General features: G+C 41.6%; 1 protein-coding gene across 2 annotated transcripts; it reads left to right on the top strand.

Moving 5' to 3' along the window:
* Positions 1–1,019: 1,019 nt before the first annotated feature.
* On the top strand, positions 1,020–21,281 carry kctd7 (potassium channel tetramerization domain containing 7). Of its 2 annotated transcripts, XM_072589619.1 has the most exons (5): positions 1,663–2,621; positions 9,151–9,254; positions 10,325–10,494; positions 11,789–11,967; positions 18,209–21,281. In XM_072589619.1, exons 2-5 carry the CDS (start codon positions 9,231–9,233, stop codon positions 18,583–18,585), a joined length of 750 nt encoding a protein of 249 aa, XP_072445720.1. In that variant the 5' UTR covers positions 1,663–2,621; positions 9,151–9,230; the 3' UTR covers positions 18,586–21,281. The 2 variants fall into 2 exon arrangements, with proteins under 2 accessions (XP_072445719.1, XP_072445720.1); XM_072589618.1 differs by lacking the exon at positions 9,151–9,254 and having other exon boundaries at positions 1,020–1,778.
* Positions 21,282–21,672: the final 391 nt, after the last annotated feature.

Genomic DNA, 21,672 nt, shown 5'->3' with positions numbered 1-21,672 from the left:
CCAAGGCCCCAAAGGATCTATTCACATCTGGTAGAGATTTTCCTGCATGGTCAACCCACCTCATCTACTGTATCCATTGCTCTCCTCTACATCAGGGAGACAGAACACCAACTTGCGGAATGTTTCAGGGACATCTCTGGCACACATGCACCCAACAACCCTCTTGCCAACCACTTCAACTCTACCTCACACTCCCCCAAGGACATGCAAGACCTGGACTTCTTACGTCACCAAATCCACGCCACCTGACGACTCAAGGAAGAATGCCTCATCGTCTGCCTTGGGACCCTTTAACCACACAGCATCAACATTGACTTCAGTAGTTTCCAAGTCTCCCACTGCCCCCCCCCACCTCATCCCAGATCCTACCCTCCAACTCAGCACCGCCCTGTTGACCTGATCTACCTGTCCATCTTCCTTCCCACCTATCTACTCTGCCCTCCCCACCGACCAATTGTTTTCACCCCTCCACCTGCATCCACCTATTGCTTTCCTGGCTACCTCCCCCCAGCCCCACCCTCACCCTCTTATTTATCTCTCATCCCTTCCCCCCCCCCCCCCCCCCCACATTCCTGATGAAGGACTTATGCCTGAAACGTCTACTCTCCTGTACCTCGGATGTTCCCTGACCTGCTGTGCTTTTCCAGGGCCACACTTTTTGACCTTGCGATTTAATGTCCAGTACAGCTGCAGTGATAGTGTAAGTACGTAGGTGTGGGATTAGATAGACTGCTTAAGGCAGCCTGAGTGTATTGGGTTTGGCAGTGATGGGGTTGGGGGGGGGGGGGGGGGAGGAGGTGTTCAGTATTGGCAGGAATTCAGGCTAGCAGTGGGCAGTGTCACAAAGGCGTGGAGTCATGTTGGTTTTGGGAGAGTGTGATTGGGATTGTCAGGGGTCTGGGGTGTGAGAGAGATCAGGAGAGGTGTAGCTGGGTGTCTGTGGGAGAGCTTCAGCTTAATAATTATCCAGGAGTTCGACTAAACTTTTAAACATCTAACTTTTACAGGGTTAATCGCAGTGGAACCATCCAATTTTTCCAACATTTATGGACTCTTCCTGAGAGTTGCAGGCGACTGATTTCTTCATCTTCCAGGGCAAATCGCATGGAATATGGGATTTCAGTCTGTGCTGCCAAAACAAATATCTGGTCATCAGAATATCTGGGCAATGTACAGTATATAACTAGAATTGTGTGTTTAGCTCCCCCAGACTGATCTGTTATCTCTACACCAGCATTACCAAAGAAAAAGAGACAATGGTGAAGAGTTGGAATGGAATAGGTTTGGGGACAGGCAGTTAAAGGATCAACTGTATATTATTGACAATATTGCAGTGCTAGATTCCTGCGACGTGCCCCAGAATGACTCTGAGCTTCTTCCCAGGGTAGTACATGAAACACAGCCTGATCAGAGGGCGAGGCTACGTCTGCGCGTTGAGGATGTACGATGACAGGGATTCCACAGCAAACACCTTCATGGTGCAGATAAGAAACCGCGGATACAGCCGGCAGCCGCCAACACCATCGATGTGGGCACAGAGGAGGTGGAGCGTCGCAAGATGAGCTGCAGCCTTTAGGAAGTAATTCTCTCCCTCCTTACTTTTTGCAGCAGCAGTTTTTTTTTGCACATACACACTGCACAAGGCGAGAGTGATGGTGGTTATTTCAGAAGAGAAGGGAAGCGAACAGTCGGATGATACAATGTCAGGCTCCGATTCAGTAGACGGCGTTAGGAAGCCAGCTGCCAACCGACCTACGAATACCCTGACCGTGCAAGAGGTGAGGTCGATGCTGCATTGTAGAAGCTGCGGTTCTGGTGGTTGTTGCGCTGACTGCACTGACCTGCATTCTTTCAGTGTTGAGGGTTTACCAATGAATGGATATCTCTCTAATTATCCACATTCGTCCAGAGTGGATCAGGCTCCATTTGGAGAAGACGTTTCACACAAATAGCAGCTACCTCCATGCTGTTAACAGAAAGCCCGTTTCTTACTGGCCCAGTTACCTCCTCGTTCCTCTTGGGTAAAAACAGTTCGGCGATGCTACCCTCATCATTGGATAAACCCGCTGTCAATCTTAATCTTTATTGTCGACATCAGCTCTGTTTGACCTGAAATTGGATTGCTAAATATCTGTTATCCTTCTGCATCTGTTATATCATGTGGTGACTGTGAATATTTCAGTTAAACTTATTAAAGTTTTTAAAAAGTTTTCCAGCAAATTATCCCGAGCTATGTTAATGAATCTTACTTTTCAACCATTGTTGAAGTTAAATTGTAAATTTAGAATCATATTTGGGGGCTGGAGGGTGGTGGTAGAGAAATGCCAGGGAAACACAAGTTCAAATACAAAATTTCTCAATTGAATATAGGAGGCTTGATCAGTAAGTTCACAAATGATTGAAAAATTGTTGAGATGGTAAGTAGAAGGATAGCATTCAATTACAGACGGATAGAGAATGACTAGTCAGATAGGTTGATCAGTGTCAAATGGAATTCAATCTGGATGAATGTGAGGTGATACACTTGGGCAAGACAAACAAGGCAAGGGATTACATGATGAACTCGGACACTGGGAAGCAACAAGGAGCAGAGGGACCTTTCGTGTTTATGTAGATATCAGGTCAGGTGGTTAAGAAAATGTATGGAGAGTTGCCTATATTAGCCAAGGCATAGAGTTTAGGAGCAGGGAGATAATGCTGGAGGGTATAAAACATTGGTTATGCCACAATGGGAACATTTATGTAATTCTGGAGTTCACATTACTGTATAGGAGGGATGATAGCACTGGAAAGGGTGCAGAGGGGGTTCACCATGATGCTGTTTGGGCTGGAGAGTTGATATGAAGAATGATTCGATAGACTGGGGTTGGTATCCTTAACGCAGAGAAGATTGAGATGGGACATGATTGAGATGTGTAAAATTATGAAGGGCAAATATAGGGTAGACGAGAAGAAACTTGCCCCCTTGGAGGAATCAGTGACCGGGGACATAGATTTAAGGGAAGGACATTTAGAGGAGATGGGAGGAAAAAGACTTTATCACCCAGAGAGTGTTGGGAGTCTGGAGCTCACTGATGGTAAGGATGGTAGAGGTAAAAACTCTCACAACATTTAACAACTTTTTTGGCATTCTTAATCAGGAAGGCAAAGAGAGGACATGAGATTGCATTATCCTTCACTTTATTTGCCAAGGCTAAGAGATTTTACATGTACATTAACAGCAAGATAACAACTAGAGAGAGGAGAACCCCTTAAAGATCAAAGTGATTGTCTATGTGTTGAACCTCTGGAGACGGGAGATATGTTTAATGAATATTTCATGTCAGTTTTTACTATGGAGAAAGAAATGGAGGCTGGAGAATGCGGGCAAATAAGTATTGATGTCTTGAAAATAGTTCACATTATAGAAGAGGAAATGCTGGAGGTCTTAAAATGTAAAAGTGGATAAATCTCTGGGACCTGATCTAGTGTATCCTTGGACTTTGTGGGAAGTTACAGATGAAATTGTGGCACCCCTTGCAGAAATATTTGTTTTATCTGTAAATACGTGAGATACTGAAAGACTGGAGAGTGGCTAATGTTATGCCATTGTGTAAGAAGGGAATGTAAGGAGAAGCCTGTTAACTATAGACCTGTGAGCCTGACTTCAGTGGTGGATACGTTGTTGGAGGTGATTCTGAAAGATTAGGATTTATACACATTTGGAGAGGCAAGGAATGATTAGGGATAGTCAGCATGGTTTTGTGTGAGGGAAATTGTGTTTAACAATTGTAATTGAGGTTTTTTGAGGAAGTGACCAAGCAGATTGAGGGCGGAGCAGTAGCACATTGTTTACTTGGATTTTAGTAAAGCTTTTGACAAGGTTGCGCTTGGCAGACTAATTAATAAAGTTAGATCACATAGGATTCAGTGTGAACTTGTCAATTGGGTATATAGTTGGTTTAATGATAGGAGACAAAGAGTAATGGTGGATGGTTGTTTTTTGGGACTGGAGGCCTGTGACCAGTGATGTTCCACAGGAAATAGTGCTGGGTCCACTTTTTGTTTGTCATTTTATAGAAATGATTTAGATGAGAATATAGAAAACATGGTTAGTATGTTTGTGGGTGATACCAAGATTGGTGATATAGTAGACTGAAGAAGGTTATCAAAGATTACAAAGAGATCTTGATCAATTAAGTCATTGGGGTGAAGAGTGGCAGATGGAGTTTAATTTAGATAAATGCTAGGTATTGGATTTTTAAAAATAAACAAAGACAAAATTTATACAATTAAAAGTAAGGCCTGGGTAGTGTTGTAGAACAGAGGGATCTGGGGCTCAGGTACGTAGTAATCTGAAGTTTGCATCACACGTAGATAGGGTGGTTATGAAGGTTTTAGCACACTTGCCTTCATTGCTCAGACCTTTTGAGTATAGGAGTTGGGATGTCATGTTAAGGTCACACAGGACGCTGGTGAGGCCTCTCATGGATTAATGTGTCCAGTTCAGGTTGCCCTGTTATAGGAAGAATATTATTAAGCTGGAGAGGTTTCAGAAGAGGTTTACCAAGATGTTGTGTGGAATGGAAGGTTTGAGTTATAAAGAGAGACTGGATAGGCTGGGACTTTTTTCACTGGAGTGTAGGAGGTTGAGAGGTGACCTAATAGAGGTTTACAAAATCATGAGGGGTATAGATAAGGTGAATAGCAGGTGTCTTTTCCCTAGGGTGGGGAATGTTAAGACTAGGAGACATTTTTAAAGTGAGAGGAGAAAGATTTTAAAAAGATGTGGGGGGGCTTGTTTTATGCAGAGAGTGGTTCGTGTGTGGATTGAACTTCCACAGGAACTGATGGATGTGGGTACAGTTACAAAGTCTAAAAGAAATTGAGATAGGTACATGAATAAGAAATGTTTGGAGGGATGTAGGCCAATTGCAGGCAGATGGTACTGGTTTAGGCTGAGATTATGGCCGGCATGGATTGGTTAAACTGAGGGGTCAGTTTCCATGCTGTATGACTCTATGACTCTAGATGTGTGCTTTCAATGCCGTGGCATACAAGTCCATGGGCGAAGTGCTGAAAAATGGGATTAGAATAGTTAGGTCGTTGTTTTGACCGGTGCAGATGCAATGGGCTGAAAGGCCATTTTCTGTGCTGCAGATTTCTGACTCTGACCCTGAACTGATTAGATTTTCAGTCTGCTGTGATAATGATAATCATCAGCTTTATGTGAAAAAAGCAAATGTTTTAATACATTTCTATGATGTTAGTGATTTCTCCATATTAGGTTGTGACACTTCATGAGTTGAGGAAAAATGTGTTATTAGTTACATTTTCCAGAACTTATGCTATAAATTGTATAACTTCTAAGCAAACATTCACTGTTGCAATATGTTCTATATCGAAAATAATTGATATTAAATGAAGTATACAAGGAAATTATAGGTGCCGTCATTGTGACATTTGAAAACTTGCTTGATTCAGGGATTGACAACTTGGATCTAGTCAGTGTCATGTCATTATTCCTGGAGAGTAGGAGTGACAAAACAGGAAATTGTGGTCCAACTGGCCTAATAGCTGTGATAGGAAAGTTATGAGAACCTGGTGTTCAGGACAGAGTTACTGAACTATTGAACAAATATCAACTAATCAGAAAGAGTCAGCGTAGATTTACAAGACAGAAGTCATTTTGAGAAGCATGGTTGATTGTTTTGACATATAAATGCTGTAGCAAGGTAAATAAGGAAATATTTATAACTAATGTATATATGGAATTTCAGAAAGCAATTGAAAAGATTCTGCAAATGACTGTTTGTAAAAATGAGTGTATCAGATCAGAAGCCAGCTCTTTCAGTGAATCGGGAATTGGCTATGATGTAGGAAATAGAACAAGGAATAATGGGCATGTGCTCAAATTAGCAGGATATAACTAGACATGTCCAGCGGGGATCTGTACTTGGGACTCAGCTTTTGCACTACATTTATAAATGACTTGGATGAAGGAATAGAGAGCCAGATATCCACATTTTCAAAAATCACTACATTCAATGACATAATAAATAGCACAGATGGGATCCGAAAGTTGTTAAAGGACATATAAGTGAGTGAGGATTAAATTAGTGACTGCAATGGTGGCAGATGGAATTCACTGTTGGAAAATGTGAAGTCATGCACTTGTGTACACAAGAAAATCAATCAGAATATTTTGCAAATGATGAGAAGCTCGGAACTGTGAAGCATTAGACAGATTCAGGGGTCCAAGTACAGAAATCTTTGAAACCAATTGGGCATTTACAAGCTAGAATGAAAAACGTACTTATAACCTAGGCCTTTGGCTGAAAGGAGCTGGATACAAAAGGATGGAAGTTAGGTTACAGCTGTGTGGAGTTTGAGTGAGACCACAGTGTGGTGTCGTGCATTTAGTTAAGAGAATACACTTCAGGAAGGATTTATTGGTCTTGGAGCCTTGCAGCACCAATTCACCAGAATTAGAGGGGGACTAAAAGGATTAAATTATGAAGAAAGGTTGCATGGATTAGACATGTATTTTCTTGATTGAGAAGGTTATGAGATGATCTAATTGAACTGTATAATTACTGGATCTGATGAAGCGATCGGAACTATTTTCCAAACGTTTGTGGGAGAGTCCAGATTAAAGGGGACTAACGTTACATGTTGAAGCTCAGCCTGTCTAAGATGATGTCAGGAAATACTTCTCATAAAAACCAGCAAGAGTCTGAAACTCTGTCCCCCACAAGAAATTGCTGAATATGGGTCAATTAAACATTCTAAAATACAAGGTTGATGAAGTTTTGGGGCAAAGATCTTAACAGTTAGAAAAGGTGGATATGTGAAGTCAAGACACAAATCTAATCAAGCAGTGGAATTGTTTTGACCTAATTGCCTTAATCCTATTCCTATTTTCCTCTGTGTAAAAAAATGCTCTTCTAGAACATTTATATGTAACATTAGTTACTATAATCTATGAAGGTACAATTACGCTTGTGAAGTTACAACACCGGTAACAAGAGTTAGCAACAAAAAAAACCTGCAAATGCAGGAATCCAAAGCAGACAGGCAGGAAGCTGGAAGAACGCAGTTTGCCAGGCAGCATCAGGAGGTGGAAAAATCGATGTTTCATGTACAATCCTTTTCAGGACTGGGGATGGGTGTGGGGGAGCTAAAGAGGGTGGCGGGGGCAGGGTGGTGATAGGTGAAGACAGTTAGAGGGTACGGCCTGGTTGGTCAATGGGGGGAATGAATCCGGTTGGTGGAAGGGAGGGGGAGGTGCTGAGAAGGGAGTTGGGGGATAGGGCAGGAGATTATTTGAAATCAAAGAATTCAATGTTGAGTCCTCCGGGCTGTAGGGTGCTCAGGTAGAAGATAAGGTGTTGTTCTTCCAATAGGAGCTGTGGTTTGGCAATGGAGAAGGAAGGTCATGTCAGAAAGAGAGTGGTTGAGGGAATCGAAATGGTCGATGACTGGGAGGCCCAGTCAGCCCCTGCGGACATGGCTGTGATGCTGGTGACCAACTCCCTGAGTTTACGTTCGGTCTCCCTGGTCGAAGACTACATCGGGAGCACCTGATGCAGTAAACTAGGTTGGAAGAGAGGCAGGTGAACCTCTGTCTCACCTGGAAGGACTGTTTGGACCCCTGGATGGAGGTGAGGGGGGTGGTGTACTGGCAGTTTTTGCATTTTTTTTCGGTTGCACAGGAAGGTACTTGGTGATTCAGTGGCAGGGGTGGTGTAAACCAAAGACTGTCAGAGGGAATGGTCCTTGCAGAAGGCAGAGACGGGTGGGTAGGGGAAGATGTTCTTGGTGATGGGGTCTATTTGGAATTGGCAGAAGTGTTTGAGGATGATGCATTGCATGTAGGGACTGGTGGAGTGGTAGGTGTGGATAACGGGGACTCTGTCTTTATTGCACTGGGAGAGGCGGTGTTTAGAGTGGTGGAGCAGGAGGTGGTGTGGTGGAGGGCTGTCTGAATGAGGGAGGGTGGAAAAGCCCATTGTTAAAAATAAGTGGACATCTGGGATGCTTGCAAGTGGAAAGTCTCCTCGTCCGAGCAGATACGGCAGAGACAGAGGAATTGGGAGAATGGGATGGAGGTCTTGCAGGATACTGGGTGAGAGGAGGTGTAGTCCAAGTGGTTATGGGAGTCTGTAGGTTTGTTGTAGAAGTCCGTCTGGAGACTTTCACCAGAGATGTAAATGATATGGTCATGAAAGGAGGGGGAAGTGTCCGAGTTGGACCAAGTGAATTTGAGAGCGGGTGGAAGTTGTACAAGAGTGGAACAAGAGTTAGCGACAGGTTTCAAAATTCAAAGGTGCATTTCCATTTTTCCATAGGTACAACAGTTCTATTGTGTTTACTGAAGTTAGGATCTCCAACATTAACATATTCCTAAATTTGAAATTTAACTATCCCCAATGTTATGGGGAATCTCACTAGAATGTAGTGTTTGAGGTTGTTAAGGTTATGACAGTGTCCTCGGCTTTATTAACAATGGCGTTGAGTACAGGAGCAAGGTCATGTTGAATTTATGTAAAACACTTGATAAACGTCAGCTGGAGTACTGTACACAGTCCTGGGCACCGCATTATCATAAAAAGGTGAATGCTTTGGAGAGTGTGCAGAGGCGATGTCCTTCGAGAGAAGACAGCTGAGAGGACATTTGGTAGAGATTTGGTGGAGGCAGGATAAATTAAGGCGTAAAAGAGGACAGTGGATAATTCTTTGGATTGAAATACGTGCAAAGCTATAGGGAGAAAGCAGGAGATTAGCACTGGGTAATGAGTTCTTTTGAATAGCCAGGGCAAGCATGATAGACTGAGTGGCTTCCTTTTGTGCTGCAACAACTCTGTGATGGCGATCAATCCAGATAACTCATTCAGGAACGAGGATATAATTTGAGAATAGAAAATGGGCAATTTTGAAGACTTTTCCATTAAGCTTTGTGAAATACAGAACAATATTTGAGCTTATTCATTAAAAAAAAGAAATGTGATGAGAAGGCAGAGAATTAAATTGAGAATGAACAAAACGGGAATTATTGAAATGTGTTGAAATTATTTTAAAATTCTATATAATACTTTTTAAAAGCTTTTGCCTGTGTACACTTCCTGGCAGCGTTTCCTTTATGATTTCATTTGTCTGTATTTATTACAGAATGTTGTCTGTCTAAACTTGTCAGATTGGAGTTGCGTCCTTCCGCTCATGAAGGCTGATGCCTTATCTACATCAAGCATATGCAACCTTTCCAGTACATCAACGTAACTATTTTCACCATATCCAGTACCTCTACAAGCTCTGCCTCTGTCAATATTATATAAGCATCTGTGTCCTCAGTAAAAATGAATACATAGTACTTAAAAAGTATTCAATGCCACACACCTCTAAGTATGCATCAATCAATTTTTCCTCAGTGGTGCCCATTCCACCTCTTATTTTCAAGCTGGTAGAAAGTGTTTGGGTTTCTTGAAATATTACATGCTATTCTGTACTTATATTCTCTCTTTGCTGGTCTTCACCAGAGACTCCAGAGAATTTATCAGATGTGCATTATACATTGTCTTTTCTTGTTTCATTCATGTTTTATAACTCTACTGCATCCAAGAGCCCTGGTTTTGTTCAAACTGTCCCTTTTTGTTTATTGAAATGTACTTAGTTGGTACCTGAAGCATCTTTTCCTCAAATATCACCAAATGCTCTGACAAGGAGTTCCTTGTCCACCTCATTTGCCAGCACCAGATCCAGCAATGGCTTTTTCCCAGTTGGATTGAAAACATACTGGTCATGGAAGTTCTCCTGAACACATTTCAGAAAGTCCTCACTCTCTTTTACCTTCACTTAAAAAAAAACCCTAATCAATAACTGAGCCATTAATGTGATCTAATATCCCCATTCTATAAATCTGTATACGCCTGTCATTCACCTGCAGGTTTGCCCCTTTATTTTCCTTTTACTATTTGAAAGCCTTTAAGATACTTCAGTTAGTGTGTCATGTTGTTTGTGTGTCGATCAACAATATTTGAGCTTAGATCAAAATTGCATTATTTTTCCGTTGCCTTTGTAAGCAAGGTGGTGTTATATCGGACAAAGTGTGCTGTATGGAGCCAGCTATGTTACGAAGTATAGCAGATGAATGGATAGTTTGAATATATTGCTTATTCCACAACAGATGAAAATGTAATGTTCTCTTCTAACTAATAATAGGTCTTGTCCCTTTATAGAAATAATTATAATAATCAATAAACAACAAATATAATATGTGGTAGCTCAAAAAACAATCTGTTAGGATTGTTAAAGTGTTTTCCAATAGTCTTAATCTTTGCCTCCGTAGTTCCCAGAGGTTGTTCCACTGAATGTAGGAGGCATGTATTTCACGACAAGACTATCCACTTTGAGGCGTTATGAAGATACTATGCTGGCAGCAATGTTCAGTGGCCGGCATCATATTCCTACTGATTCAGAGGGACGCTTCTTTATTGACAGAGATGGGACCTACTTTGGGTAGGTAATAATATCATGATTGTTTCTACTTCATTAAAGAAGAACTCTTCCCACTGTAATATTTGCTTGACGTATTCAGTTTAAAAACGGCAAATTCAAATAACTAAACAAGCTGAATTGAACTTGGTACAGAATGTTGTAGCAATGTACACTAAATATAAACTAAATTACATTTAAGAAGATTTGTTAGTGGTATTATTTACAATGACGATAACTAGAAATGTTGGTTGGTAATTCCTGTGACAGTTCTTTTGCTAAATGCACTCACTGAATGATGTGTTGTTGAGTCACCCAAATGTTACAGGTGTCATTAGTTTCTGTAGTTGTTATTGAACCAGCTAATCCTAACTGGGGTGCCAGCAAAGGTGCTACAATTAACTTCAGTAAGTTGAGGATAAGGGGGAAAGGTAAATCAGGCAGAGTTCTTTCTCCTCATCAGATTCACTGAGACTTGTTGGAAAATACTTGCAAAAGGATGCTCAGTAAGGGTAGAGCCGGCCTTTATTATAATGCCCCTGCAGTCAGTTAGTATGCGGAAAGTAGAAGAATTACGGATCTGTTGTACAGTGTCTTAGTCAGATCTCATCTGAAGGATTGCATTTAGTCTTGTGTACTGCATTTCAGGATTGCTATATTAACTTTGGAAGGGGTATAGTCTGAAAACATATAATTAAACTAGGACTTACAGAATTAAGTTGAGAAAATATTGCATAAAATTGGCTTGAATTCCTTGACGTTGAGATGTGATCTAAATAATGTTTAAAATACTAAATCCATACTATAGAGAAACTATTTCCTCTGATTGGAGAAATAAAAACAAGGGCATATACCCTTACAATTAGAGCTAGGAAATGAAATTGGAACGCATTTTTTCCCAGGTACTATCATCTGAAGCTTCTTCTTTGAATATTCTGTGGATTCTGGATCAATTGAAATTTTGAAAGTGAAGGTGTTTGTTGGGTAAGACCATGATGTGCACAGCAACCATAACTGAATGGCAGAACTGGTTTGAGAGTTTGAATGGCCCGCTCCTGTTCATATGGCATACATACTAATCACATAGAAAGAGCAGTTATTTGAATGAGTTGGATGAAAGCAGCAGGGGTCCATGGAAATACTTATGTTTAGAAATATTTTTCAGTTATGGACATTTTATTCTTTGAACTATATTTCACACCAACATGATACTTAATTTGTGAGAATATGTAAACTAATTAACATCTGCCAAGAATTTGACACTGATGTAGCCATTGACACATCCTGGGTTAATACATTACCTTTCTTCTGTATTCAGAGACATTTTGAATTTTTTACGAAATGATGACTTGCCACCTCGTGAGCGAGTGAGAACAGTTTACAAAGAAGCTCAATATTACTCTATTGGACCACTTCTTGAGTGTCTGGATGAACTACAGCCTTTGGCTAGTGAAAAAGTGAGAAAGGCATTTTTGGACTTGCTGCCTTATTACAAAGGTAACGCTGTTTTTGCAGATATTTCTCTTTACAAGACTGCACTAGATTGCAGATAAGGGTTGATCTTGATGAAAGTTAGATTAGGCCTGAGGGGTAAGTGACCAACTCCTGTTTCTTTTGTTTTTAATTATACAAATGTGAAAGCAATATTTTTGAAGCCAGCTGAAGTATACGAGTTGATGTCTGTGTATTTGAGGTGATGTCTTATTTGTATTTATTACTTCCTTTGGCTGCTCTCAATATTTGGAGGATCATGAAAGGAAATTTGGATCTACTTGTTTCTGCAACAGTGTATTAGCTTATTGATGCAGGATAATGCTCTTCCATTTTAGCTTTAATCCTCTTTAATTTATACTGATCACATCAAAAAGACTTTTTAGTTCAGAGTACAGTGCAGTCACTTATATAAAATTATGCAGATGTATGTATTTCATTGAATTCTTCATTTATGTAAAATGGGATTTATCAAGGCCAGTTTAAGCATTTAAGAAGAAGATTATTGTAAAATGAAATTCAATGTCAATTACTTGCCTTCTTAACATCTCTGCTCTAACTGCTATTTTGGGAAAGATAATGCAGTGTCACTGCTACTTTTAGACCAACATTTAATCTTCTCACCACATTTACTAATTGGTCTTTGTTGATTGTCTCTGAAATTCTTCTGTGGTTGACTATATCTTCTGAGCATGCCCTGTCATCACAGCAGTTTTCCAAGTTTTATTTTACCCTGTGCAAGATGTGTGACTGTTTGCTGTGCACTTTCAGACCACTTGTTGAGTAATTGAAGTATTTTTAAAAATTTGGCACTTTGCCTGGTAATTACCTCACTGGTACTTGTGCCAATACCTACTACCTCATACCAATTCTGCCTGGGCACTCTTGTCACTACTGCAATGTTTTCTACCATTGTTCACTCTTAATAACAGCTTCACTGCTGTGGCTCTTTCTGAGTTCAGATCTCACTAATGACACTTTACCCGGCACCATTCTCAAGACTCTGTTCTTCATGGTTGTCAATCTGAGTGCCATCACATTTCACTTAACATGGGCTGAATTTTACCAAAGATTGGCTAAGTGTCAATTTTGGGGGGTTTCATGGTGGTTTCCTGTCATGAACTCTAACACGTTATCTCATGTAATTCTCCACAGCTTGCAGCACTCCTGTACAGTGCCCAGCTCACACCAATTTGAATGCCTACAGACCACTACTGCTAGTGCCATAATTAAATTACAGTGTGCACCAGGTCAAGTGCTGTCATTCAGGAGCTGTCCCATGCATTCCTGTGTGTGATGAATTGCTCCAGAGATGGCTGATAGAGGCAGGTTAAGATTGTGCTATATCAACAGTGAACTGGATGCCCTGATGGACAGGGTTATGAGGAGGACCATCCTCAGGGCTGCCAGAGGAGGCCATGGTACCTCACTCAGCCGACCGAGTTGCCACCTTGGTCAGGCATGCTCCACAGTCTGCATTGAGCACCAAGAACTAGGACGACTGACTTTCTGTGCTCAATGAGGGTATATGTCACCACCACCTCCCTGCTACCTCACATCCCATTAACTGTGCTAACTGCACCTACCTCTCATTGGGGTGGATGCTCTACCCCTTTCGAAATTAAGTGCAGTATCTTCCCTCACTCACGCTCATCCCTGTATCCTGACACATTGCTAGACCTGAATAACTCTCTATGCTGCCTACTAACTCACTCAGGACACCCCCCCCTCCACCTTCCCCAGCACTACCAGCCGAGTCAGCCACTTTCATCTCACTCAATCCCTCCCTTTGTCTCATTTCTGGAGAAAACTGCCCACAATGGAGCCAGAGGAGCCAAGATGGACAATGAGGTTCCTTACCCAAAACAAGAAGAGAACCCTGTCTTTAGAGGGAGACGGCCATGACCACTCTTGTGAAGATGCTGAGACCTCCATCCCCCGGCAACCAAATTACATTCATTGCCGAGTACTGTGCTCCGCCCCATTACCAGCACTTTGAATGTACTCTCAGCATGCCCTAATCTCCACCCCAATTTTACAGCTCTTTCTCTCACTCTCATCTCCTGTGACATCTGTGCTGACTGCTCCCTGAAGACAGCAGCCCCTCCAAATTTCATATCCTCCACGTTTTGAGGAAGAAGCCACAGATTTCCGCACAGTATCTTCCACCAAGGCTGCCTCATCAGCTCACATTTTGACAACAAACACCATAGGCCACTGGCACTTAGAGGACTGTCAGAGATCAGGCATCTGCTTAGCCTGAGCCAGGAGAGGACTCTATCATGCTGGTCAGTCACAATTTCATCCAAATGCACAAGCTGAACAGGAGCATCAGGCCATTTGTTGGAGGAAGTGGGCAAACTGACTTCAAGGTTGGTGGAATCCACCAATGTTATCTGTACCAGGTTGCCTCTGGCATGTGAATGTCTGGCTGCGTCCATGGACCAGTTAACAGCTACCATGGAGAGTTAATGTCTGCTGGATATGAATATTGACCCTCACTCCAACTCTTTAGCCATTGTTGCTCAGGACTAACAGCAGGCGAGAGGGTTGTGAAGGATTTTCACTTTCTCCAGGTTCCACTTGCTCACACAGAGAAAGGATGGGATCAGTAGTCACCCAGCCAGAGAGGGAACCAGATGCACATCCTCCAGAAGATTCTCAGGACTTTCCACAAGTACCAAGGGCCACCATCCCTCCCCTGCCACTCTCAGCCACTACCACCATCCTGCCACTTACAACCACCACCCTGCCACTCTCAACTACCACCCCCACCCTGCCACTCAACCACCACCCCTACCCTGCCACTCTCAACCACTACCACCACCCTGCCACTCACAATAACCACCCTGCCACTCTTTCCTGATGAAGGGCTCTTGCCTGAAACGTCGATTTCGCTGCTCGTTGGATACTGCCTGAACTGCTGTGCTCTTCCAGCACCACTAATCCAGAATTTGGTTTCCAGCATCTGCAGTCATTGTTTTTACCTCTCAACTACCACCCCCACCCTGCCACTCTAAACCACCAGCCCAGCCCTGCCACTCACAACCACTACCCTCACCCTGCCACTCTCAACCATCACCCATGCCCTGCCACTTTCAACCACCAACCCCCGCCACTCTCAACCACCATCTCCCACCTGCCACTTTCAACCACCACCACTACCCTGCCACTCTCAACCACCAACCCGCCACTCTCAACCACCATCCCCACCCTTCCACTCTCAACCACCACAACTACCCTGCCACTCTCAACCACCAACCCGCCACTCTCAACCACCATCCCCACCCTTCCACTCTCAACCGCCACAACTACCCTGCCACTCTCAACCACCAACCCGCCACTCTCAACCACCATCCCCACCCTTCCACTCTCAACCACCACAACTACCCTGCCACTCTCAACCACCAACCCGCCACTCTCAACCACCATCCCCACCCTTCCACTCTCAACCACCACAACTACCCTGCCACTCTCAACCACCATCCCCACCCTGCCACTTTCAACCATCACCCCAACCCTGTCACTCTCAACCACCACCCTGCCACTCACAACCACTACCCCCACGCTGCCACTCTCAACCACCACCCTGCCACTCTCAACCACTACCCCGACCCGGCCACTCTTAACCACCACCCTCACCTTGCCACTCTCAACCACCATCCCCACTCTCTCACTCTCAAACATGTGGGAGTTAAAGCCAATGAGGGTGACCCTGCAACCGAGTAGGGCACACCAGATAACTTAACAATCTCGCCAGAATACCCCTGGGTTGTGTGCCAAATCCCCTGGCTAACAGACCCCACGAGAGAGCTGCAGGCTACCTCTACCCGTGATGCGGAAATTGGAACTGTTCCTGGGCACAATGGAGGGGAAGGGGAAAGTAAACCTTTTGAGATCATATATATCACATGGGTGACATTATATCTAAAATACATTCTTACATGTTTAAATATAGGTTCAATTTTCATCATGAGCGGTGGACTCAACCATCATTTTAGCTGTAACTACAAGAATGAAGGTAGAGAAACGAGTCAATCTTAGCACCACATCTGTTTAACTGTATCTTCGTGACAGCTATCCTGTACATAATGCTCATATGAGCATGATTGAATGAGGGGACATCAGATGTTGTGAAGATTTCCATCCATCTGTCACCTTAGCTTCATTTAAACAGAATAAACCATGTTGGAAGATCAAAACAATAAGGTGTGCTCACAATTGGGATTATGCAGGGGATGTTGACATCAGGAGCTTCAAAACATTTACAGTCAGTGAAAGATGACTTCACGCAATTAATTCGACTGAACGAGACTCACAAAGAAGTCCTGCATGTTACTTTGGCCAATATTTCTGTGCTTCATGATACTGTAGGAGCTGTTCTGTTTGAAGAATATCCTTGGGTTTGTTCTTGGCACAATGCGGCAGTTCTCCCGTATCCTCATCGTCCACCCCAGAGATTCTGAGGATTGAGTGGCATCCTCTTTCTGGATGGTATGGATACAAAGTGTCAGACTTGAGATGAATGGAAGTCTGATGTCAAGGGGCCATCCTATGTTTTTTGTTTTTCCCAGACAAAGAATGTGTTGTGTTGTGAGTTCACTGGATAGCATGATGTGACCTTCTGATCTCCATCTCTGGACAGATTATTGTGTCACTTCCCGTCTGCACAGCATTCCATGGAAAGCTGATATGTAATGAGCATCCAAGTAGGCACAAAGTAAGTGAGTGCTAAGTGGCCAATCAAGACCCCTCAGATGCACCCTAGTCCAATCCATGAGTGGATCGGACTTGGGTACTTGTCTCTGAGGACGTGACCTGGCAACTGCATTATAATTAAAGGTGCTAGAATGCTCTAAACTACAGTTTTGAAATAGAGCATTAATTCTATATGAACCATGAAAATGACTGGCCCCAGCCCATATTATTTAGGAGTTGGGAACCTTTAGCCTTCTGTTGTTCTCCATGGTGCTCACTTCATAACTTATTTAAAAGGAAGAGAAATATTCATTGTATTTTGTGTACAGGACAATACATTCTGTTACAAACGATTCCCCTTTAAATATGGTTCATTTCAGAGTTTTGAATTAAAATTGACATTCTTTCCTTAAATATTGGAGTGTCATGATGGTTCAGTGATTAGCACTGCTGCCTCACAGTGCCAGGGACCAAGGTTCAATTCCAGCCTTGGGTGACTATCTGTGTGGAGTTTGTCCATTCACCCCGTGTCTGTGTGGGTTTCCTCTGGGTGCTCTGGTTTCCTCCCACTGCAAAAATGTGCAGGTTAGGTGGATTGGCCATTCAAAATGGCCTGTAGTGTCCAGGGATGTGTAGGCTAGGTGGATTAGCCTTGGGAAATGCAGGGTTACAAGGCTAGGGTAAGGGGTTGAGTCTGGGTGGGATGCTGTTTAGAGAGTCAGTGTGGACTTGTTGGGCCGAATGGCCTGTTTCCACATTGTAAGGATTCTATATAAAAATATATGAATCTTAATGCAAAAATAGACATAGCAAAAATATATAAAACTATCTATTTCTACTTCAGTTATGAATACATAGATGTAAAATTGTAAGATTGGAAAAAAAAGTGATGAAACTGTTCTTGCTTTGGAAAATTAGCTGATTAATCCGAGAGTTTCAAATTACATTCAGGTGTACCTTACAGTTTTTTTTAGGATCTCGCTGCTTGCTAAAAATAGGAGTCTCATAAATAATTAAATACTGTGGTCCCATGATATAAAATATCCAAGTTGCTTACAGTCCATGAACCACCAGTAAGAGAGATGTTTAAAAGAGGCCTAGGTGAGTTTTTAGATAACTCTTAAGGTTTAAAGATTTCTTTGTCAGTTAGAAGGGCCAGGGAACAGTAAAAGGGAAAAAAGAAATTTGTGTTTAAAATTTTGAACATGGGAAATAAATATTATTCAGAATTTTAAGTTATACAAGTATTTCTGAAAAATTTGTATTGTAACAGGAAAACAAGCTGATTATATTTCCCAAATAGTTAATATGTTGCTCTATATCTCATCATGTGAGTAATGCATCTAAAGATTATGAATGAAGTGAAAGGTTACACCGGCTTGGGAATGAATGCCATTTTTTGGCAAATGAAAATGAGAAATGTATTTTCTTTCTCTCCGTACCAATGAGGATTGATGATAAAACTTCCTTAAATTTTTCAAAAAACAGTTAACCAAAGTTGTGTTGTATGTTTTCAGTATTTTTCCCTTTTGCTTCCTTTCATTAACAGAGAATTTGGAAAGAATAATTGATATTGCAAAACAAAGAGCAATTCAACGAAAGGCAAGATTTGCAAAGTTGAAGATTTGTGTTTACAAAGAGGAGATGCCAGTTACACCATATGAACGCCCTCTGTACAACTCACTACGTTTTGATAGAAGTGAGAACGAGACAAAACTCTTTGAACATCACTGTGAAGTTGATGTATCATTTGGCCCTTGGGAAGCCATTGCTGATGTATATGACCTTCTTCATTGCATCGTGACAGACTTAGCAGATAGAGGAATTACAGTCGATCACCAATGTATAGGTGTTTGTGATAAGCATCTGATAAACTGTTACTACTGCAAACGCCCAATTTATGAATTCAAGATTACCTGGTGGTAAATAACATTTTAAATAATTTTTAGTTTCATAATTATTTGAAATCACATTATGATGGGAGTAGTTTTGCAATTTACTTTATTAATAATCTTGTGGCACAGTGGTACTGTCCCTACCTTTGGACTGAGTTCAAGTCAGAACTCCGGATATGTGTATGGCCTTGGAATTATGTTATAACATCTCTAAACAGTCTGATTTTTAAAAATTATTATTGACAGCAAGAAAACTTAGATATATTTAGCACCTGGGAGCCCACAGCATCTTGTAGCAAGGCAAGATTAGTAAGCTGCATTTCAACTTGGAGTTTTAGCATAACCTTTTTCATGCTGACGAGTCTGATTGATTAATATAACCTCGAGCTTGTTGTCATGAATAAGATTGTAATCATACTCAAGGTGCAGTAGCATTTAACAGTCACTTTAGGGGCATTTAGTGCATTTTTCTTTGTCTCCCATCAGAAAAGTCAAATCGTTTGCTTATATTTCTCCAGGTACTTACTGTATTATTGTGTATAATTAAATTAATAACTGACATTTACATAGTATTTCTTGTACCAACAACTCTCCATGATTAAACCTTCACAGATTAGATACTGGGATAGTTTGGGTCAATATAATTTCATCATTGACCTCGATCAAGTTAAGTAACCAGAAAGCACAGTAAATGTCTGAGGTTTTCATGTTTGAAGCTGATATTGTTTGACTCTATGTTGCACTTTAAAAATTCTTTTCAAGCTTACTCAGAATTTGAATAGCTGCTAGAAGTTGTACTCGGACACTTTAGGCATACGTTCCTAACTTCTGGAATGGTAGACAATAGTATTTCATACAGTATATCATTTGCTAATTTCAAAAACATGAATTAAAAACATAGCAATGAATTATTTTGATTCAGCTAGCTCCCCACCCATCCTACTGCTATATTTACTGGTTACAGTGTTATGACACAGAAGGCCAACAGGCCAATCCAAACCAGCTTTCATATCCCTGGGTTTGTAACACAGTAAAATTAAAACATCCAAAGACCCTCAAAATCACTCAATTGTTCCCAACCAGACCTTATAAATAGCAGACATCAGACACCAAATGTATACTGAAACAAAAACCTTACTGATTTATTATTAATAATACAACTTTAGCAGAACACAGATAAACAACAAGGTGATCCACTTAATATCCACAAGCTAAGCCCAATCTTCTTTAAACACCAAGCCCACTCATCCACAATTGGACAGACAGACACAATTAATGGATAAATTAAAGTAAAATAAAGAATTGTAGTTTGCCAGTTAATGGTTTTAAGATGTGTAATAGGCCTTCATAAATCCTTGAACAATGTGTTGTATACCCACTTAATAGCATTGTACATTGCTTGAATTCTTAAGTCACTGATTCATGTAAACACCTTTTGCAGACCGCTGGAAAATTTTACTTGTGTCGTACAGATTGAGATTCTTTCCTCAAAACCTTCAATAAATCTTTCACTGGGTATAAAACTAGAGAGAATAATATTCAAAACAGCTTGCTGTCCATGAGCTTTCACAGCCTTCTGGCCAAAACCCCAAGCAAACCAGTTCACACTATCGTTTCCCTTTTTTTCAACATTCGCTTTGATTGGCAGGCCAGCGTCACTCAATCCATGGTGACCCATTCAACATCTAACCAGCTATCAATCTCTGAGCAACATATCTTAGTGTTGAAAAGTTTGTCATGGTCCTGGAAAATTATTACCCACAATTATCTTTCCAGGCCAGTTCCTATAAACAAAAACAAATTTGTTTGCTGTCTCTTCTTTCCCAAAAGCTGCTGCTTGAAGTTCAAAGTTTGATTCTCAGCTTCAGCTCAAAATTTCAAACCAAAAATGATAATAAAGTGAAGGTCTAAACAGCAGTCACTTAAGGATACTTAAATTCTGAGTGTCTGTTTTGCTAAAAAATATTTATTCATAGAAAAGATGAATTTACAATAAATACTCTTCAGTTGTTTGGTGCTGTGATTTTGAAATACAGAAATTATTTTCTTTTTGAATCTTTTGAGATAAAGTTTGTTTAATATGGGTGTCTAAAAGTGTTCATATGTGTAGACATATACCTAGTTTTAATTCTGTAACCAATAGGCGGGATTTTCAGTCACAATTTGCTCTCATATAGACCATTAACAGCATTTGAGACAGTATAATTTCTGCCTCTGAAATTCCAGGGGAATTCTGATAATAGCAGAACCACTGGAGGAATGGTTGGTATTCAACCTGTATTTGGTACTCAGCCAGTATTCAATATGTTTCCAAGGAGGTTTTGCATAACTTCTGAATGCATGGAATGCACTGCCAGTGGTGATAATAGTGTCAGATACATTCGGGACATTTAAGTCACTCTTGGATATTGACATGGATGATAGTAAAATGAAGGCTACATAGGTTACTTTGATCTTAGAAAAGGATAAAAGGTCTGTACAACGCTGAGGGCTGAAGGGCCTGTACTGTGCTGTACTGTTCTATGGTCTATGTTCGAGGAGAAAGTGTGGACTGTAGATGTTGGAGATCAGTCGAAGCATGTGATGCTGGAAATGCACAACCAGTCAGGCAGCATCCGAAGAGCAGGAGAGTTGACGTTTCGAGCATAAGGTCTTCATCAGGAAATGGACCAAGGGGGCTGGGAATGTGATAGGTAGATGAAAGTGAGGGTGAAGGTGACAGGTCAGAGAGGAGGGTGGAGAAGATAGGTGGGAAGGAAAATGGACAGGTAGGACAGTTCAAGAGGGTGGTACCAAGTTGGAAGGTTGGATCTGGGATAAGGTGGGGGAGGGGAAATGAGGAAACTGGTGAAATCCACATTGATCCAGTGTGGTTGGAGGGTCCCAAGGTGGAAGACGAGGTGTTCTTCCTCCTGGCGTCGGGTGGCTAGAGTTCGGTGGTGGAGGAGGCTGAGGACTTGCATGTTCTTGGTGGAGTGGGAAGGGGAGTTAAAGTGTTCGGTCGCAGGGTGATGGGGTTATTTAGTGCAGGTGTCCCAGAGATGTTCTCTGAAACGTTCCGCAAGTTGGCTTCCTGTCTCTCCAATATAAAGGAGACCACATCGAGAGCAATGGACAC

Source organism: Chiloscyllium punctatum, chromosome 19, assembly GCF_047496795.1.
Source record: "Chiloscyllium punctatum isolate Juve2018m chromosome 19, sChiPun1.3, whole genome shotgun sequence".
Classification (NCBI taxonomy): domain Eukaryota; kingdom Metazoa; phylum Chordata; class Chondrichthyes; order Orectolobiformes; family Hemiscylliidae; genus Chiloscyllium; species Chiloscyllium punctatum.
The sequence above is the reverse complement of the archived record's forward strand: the minus strand, read 5'-3'. Positions and strand labels throughout refer to the sequence as shown.

Bases quoted from the DNA above. Each gene is read 5' to 3' on its own strand.
- kctd7 (XM_072589618.1), top strand. From the start codon at position 1,653: ATGGTGGTTATTTCAGAAGAGAAGGGAAGCGAACAGTCGGATGATACA. The intron at 1,779-10,324 runs GTGAGGTCGATG...TTGCCTCCGTAG, and splicing joins ATACCCTGACCGTGCAAGAG to TTCCCAGAGGTTGTTCCACT. The intron at 10,495-11,788 runs GTAGGTAATAAT...TTCTGTATTCAG, and splicing joins AGAGATGGGACCTACTTTGG to AGACATTTTGAATTTTTTAC.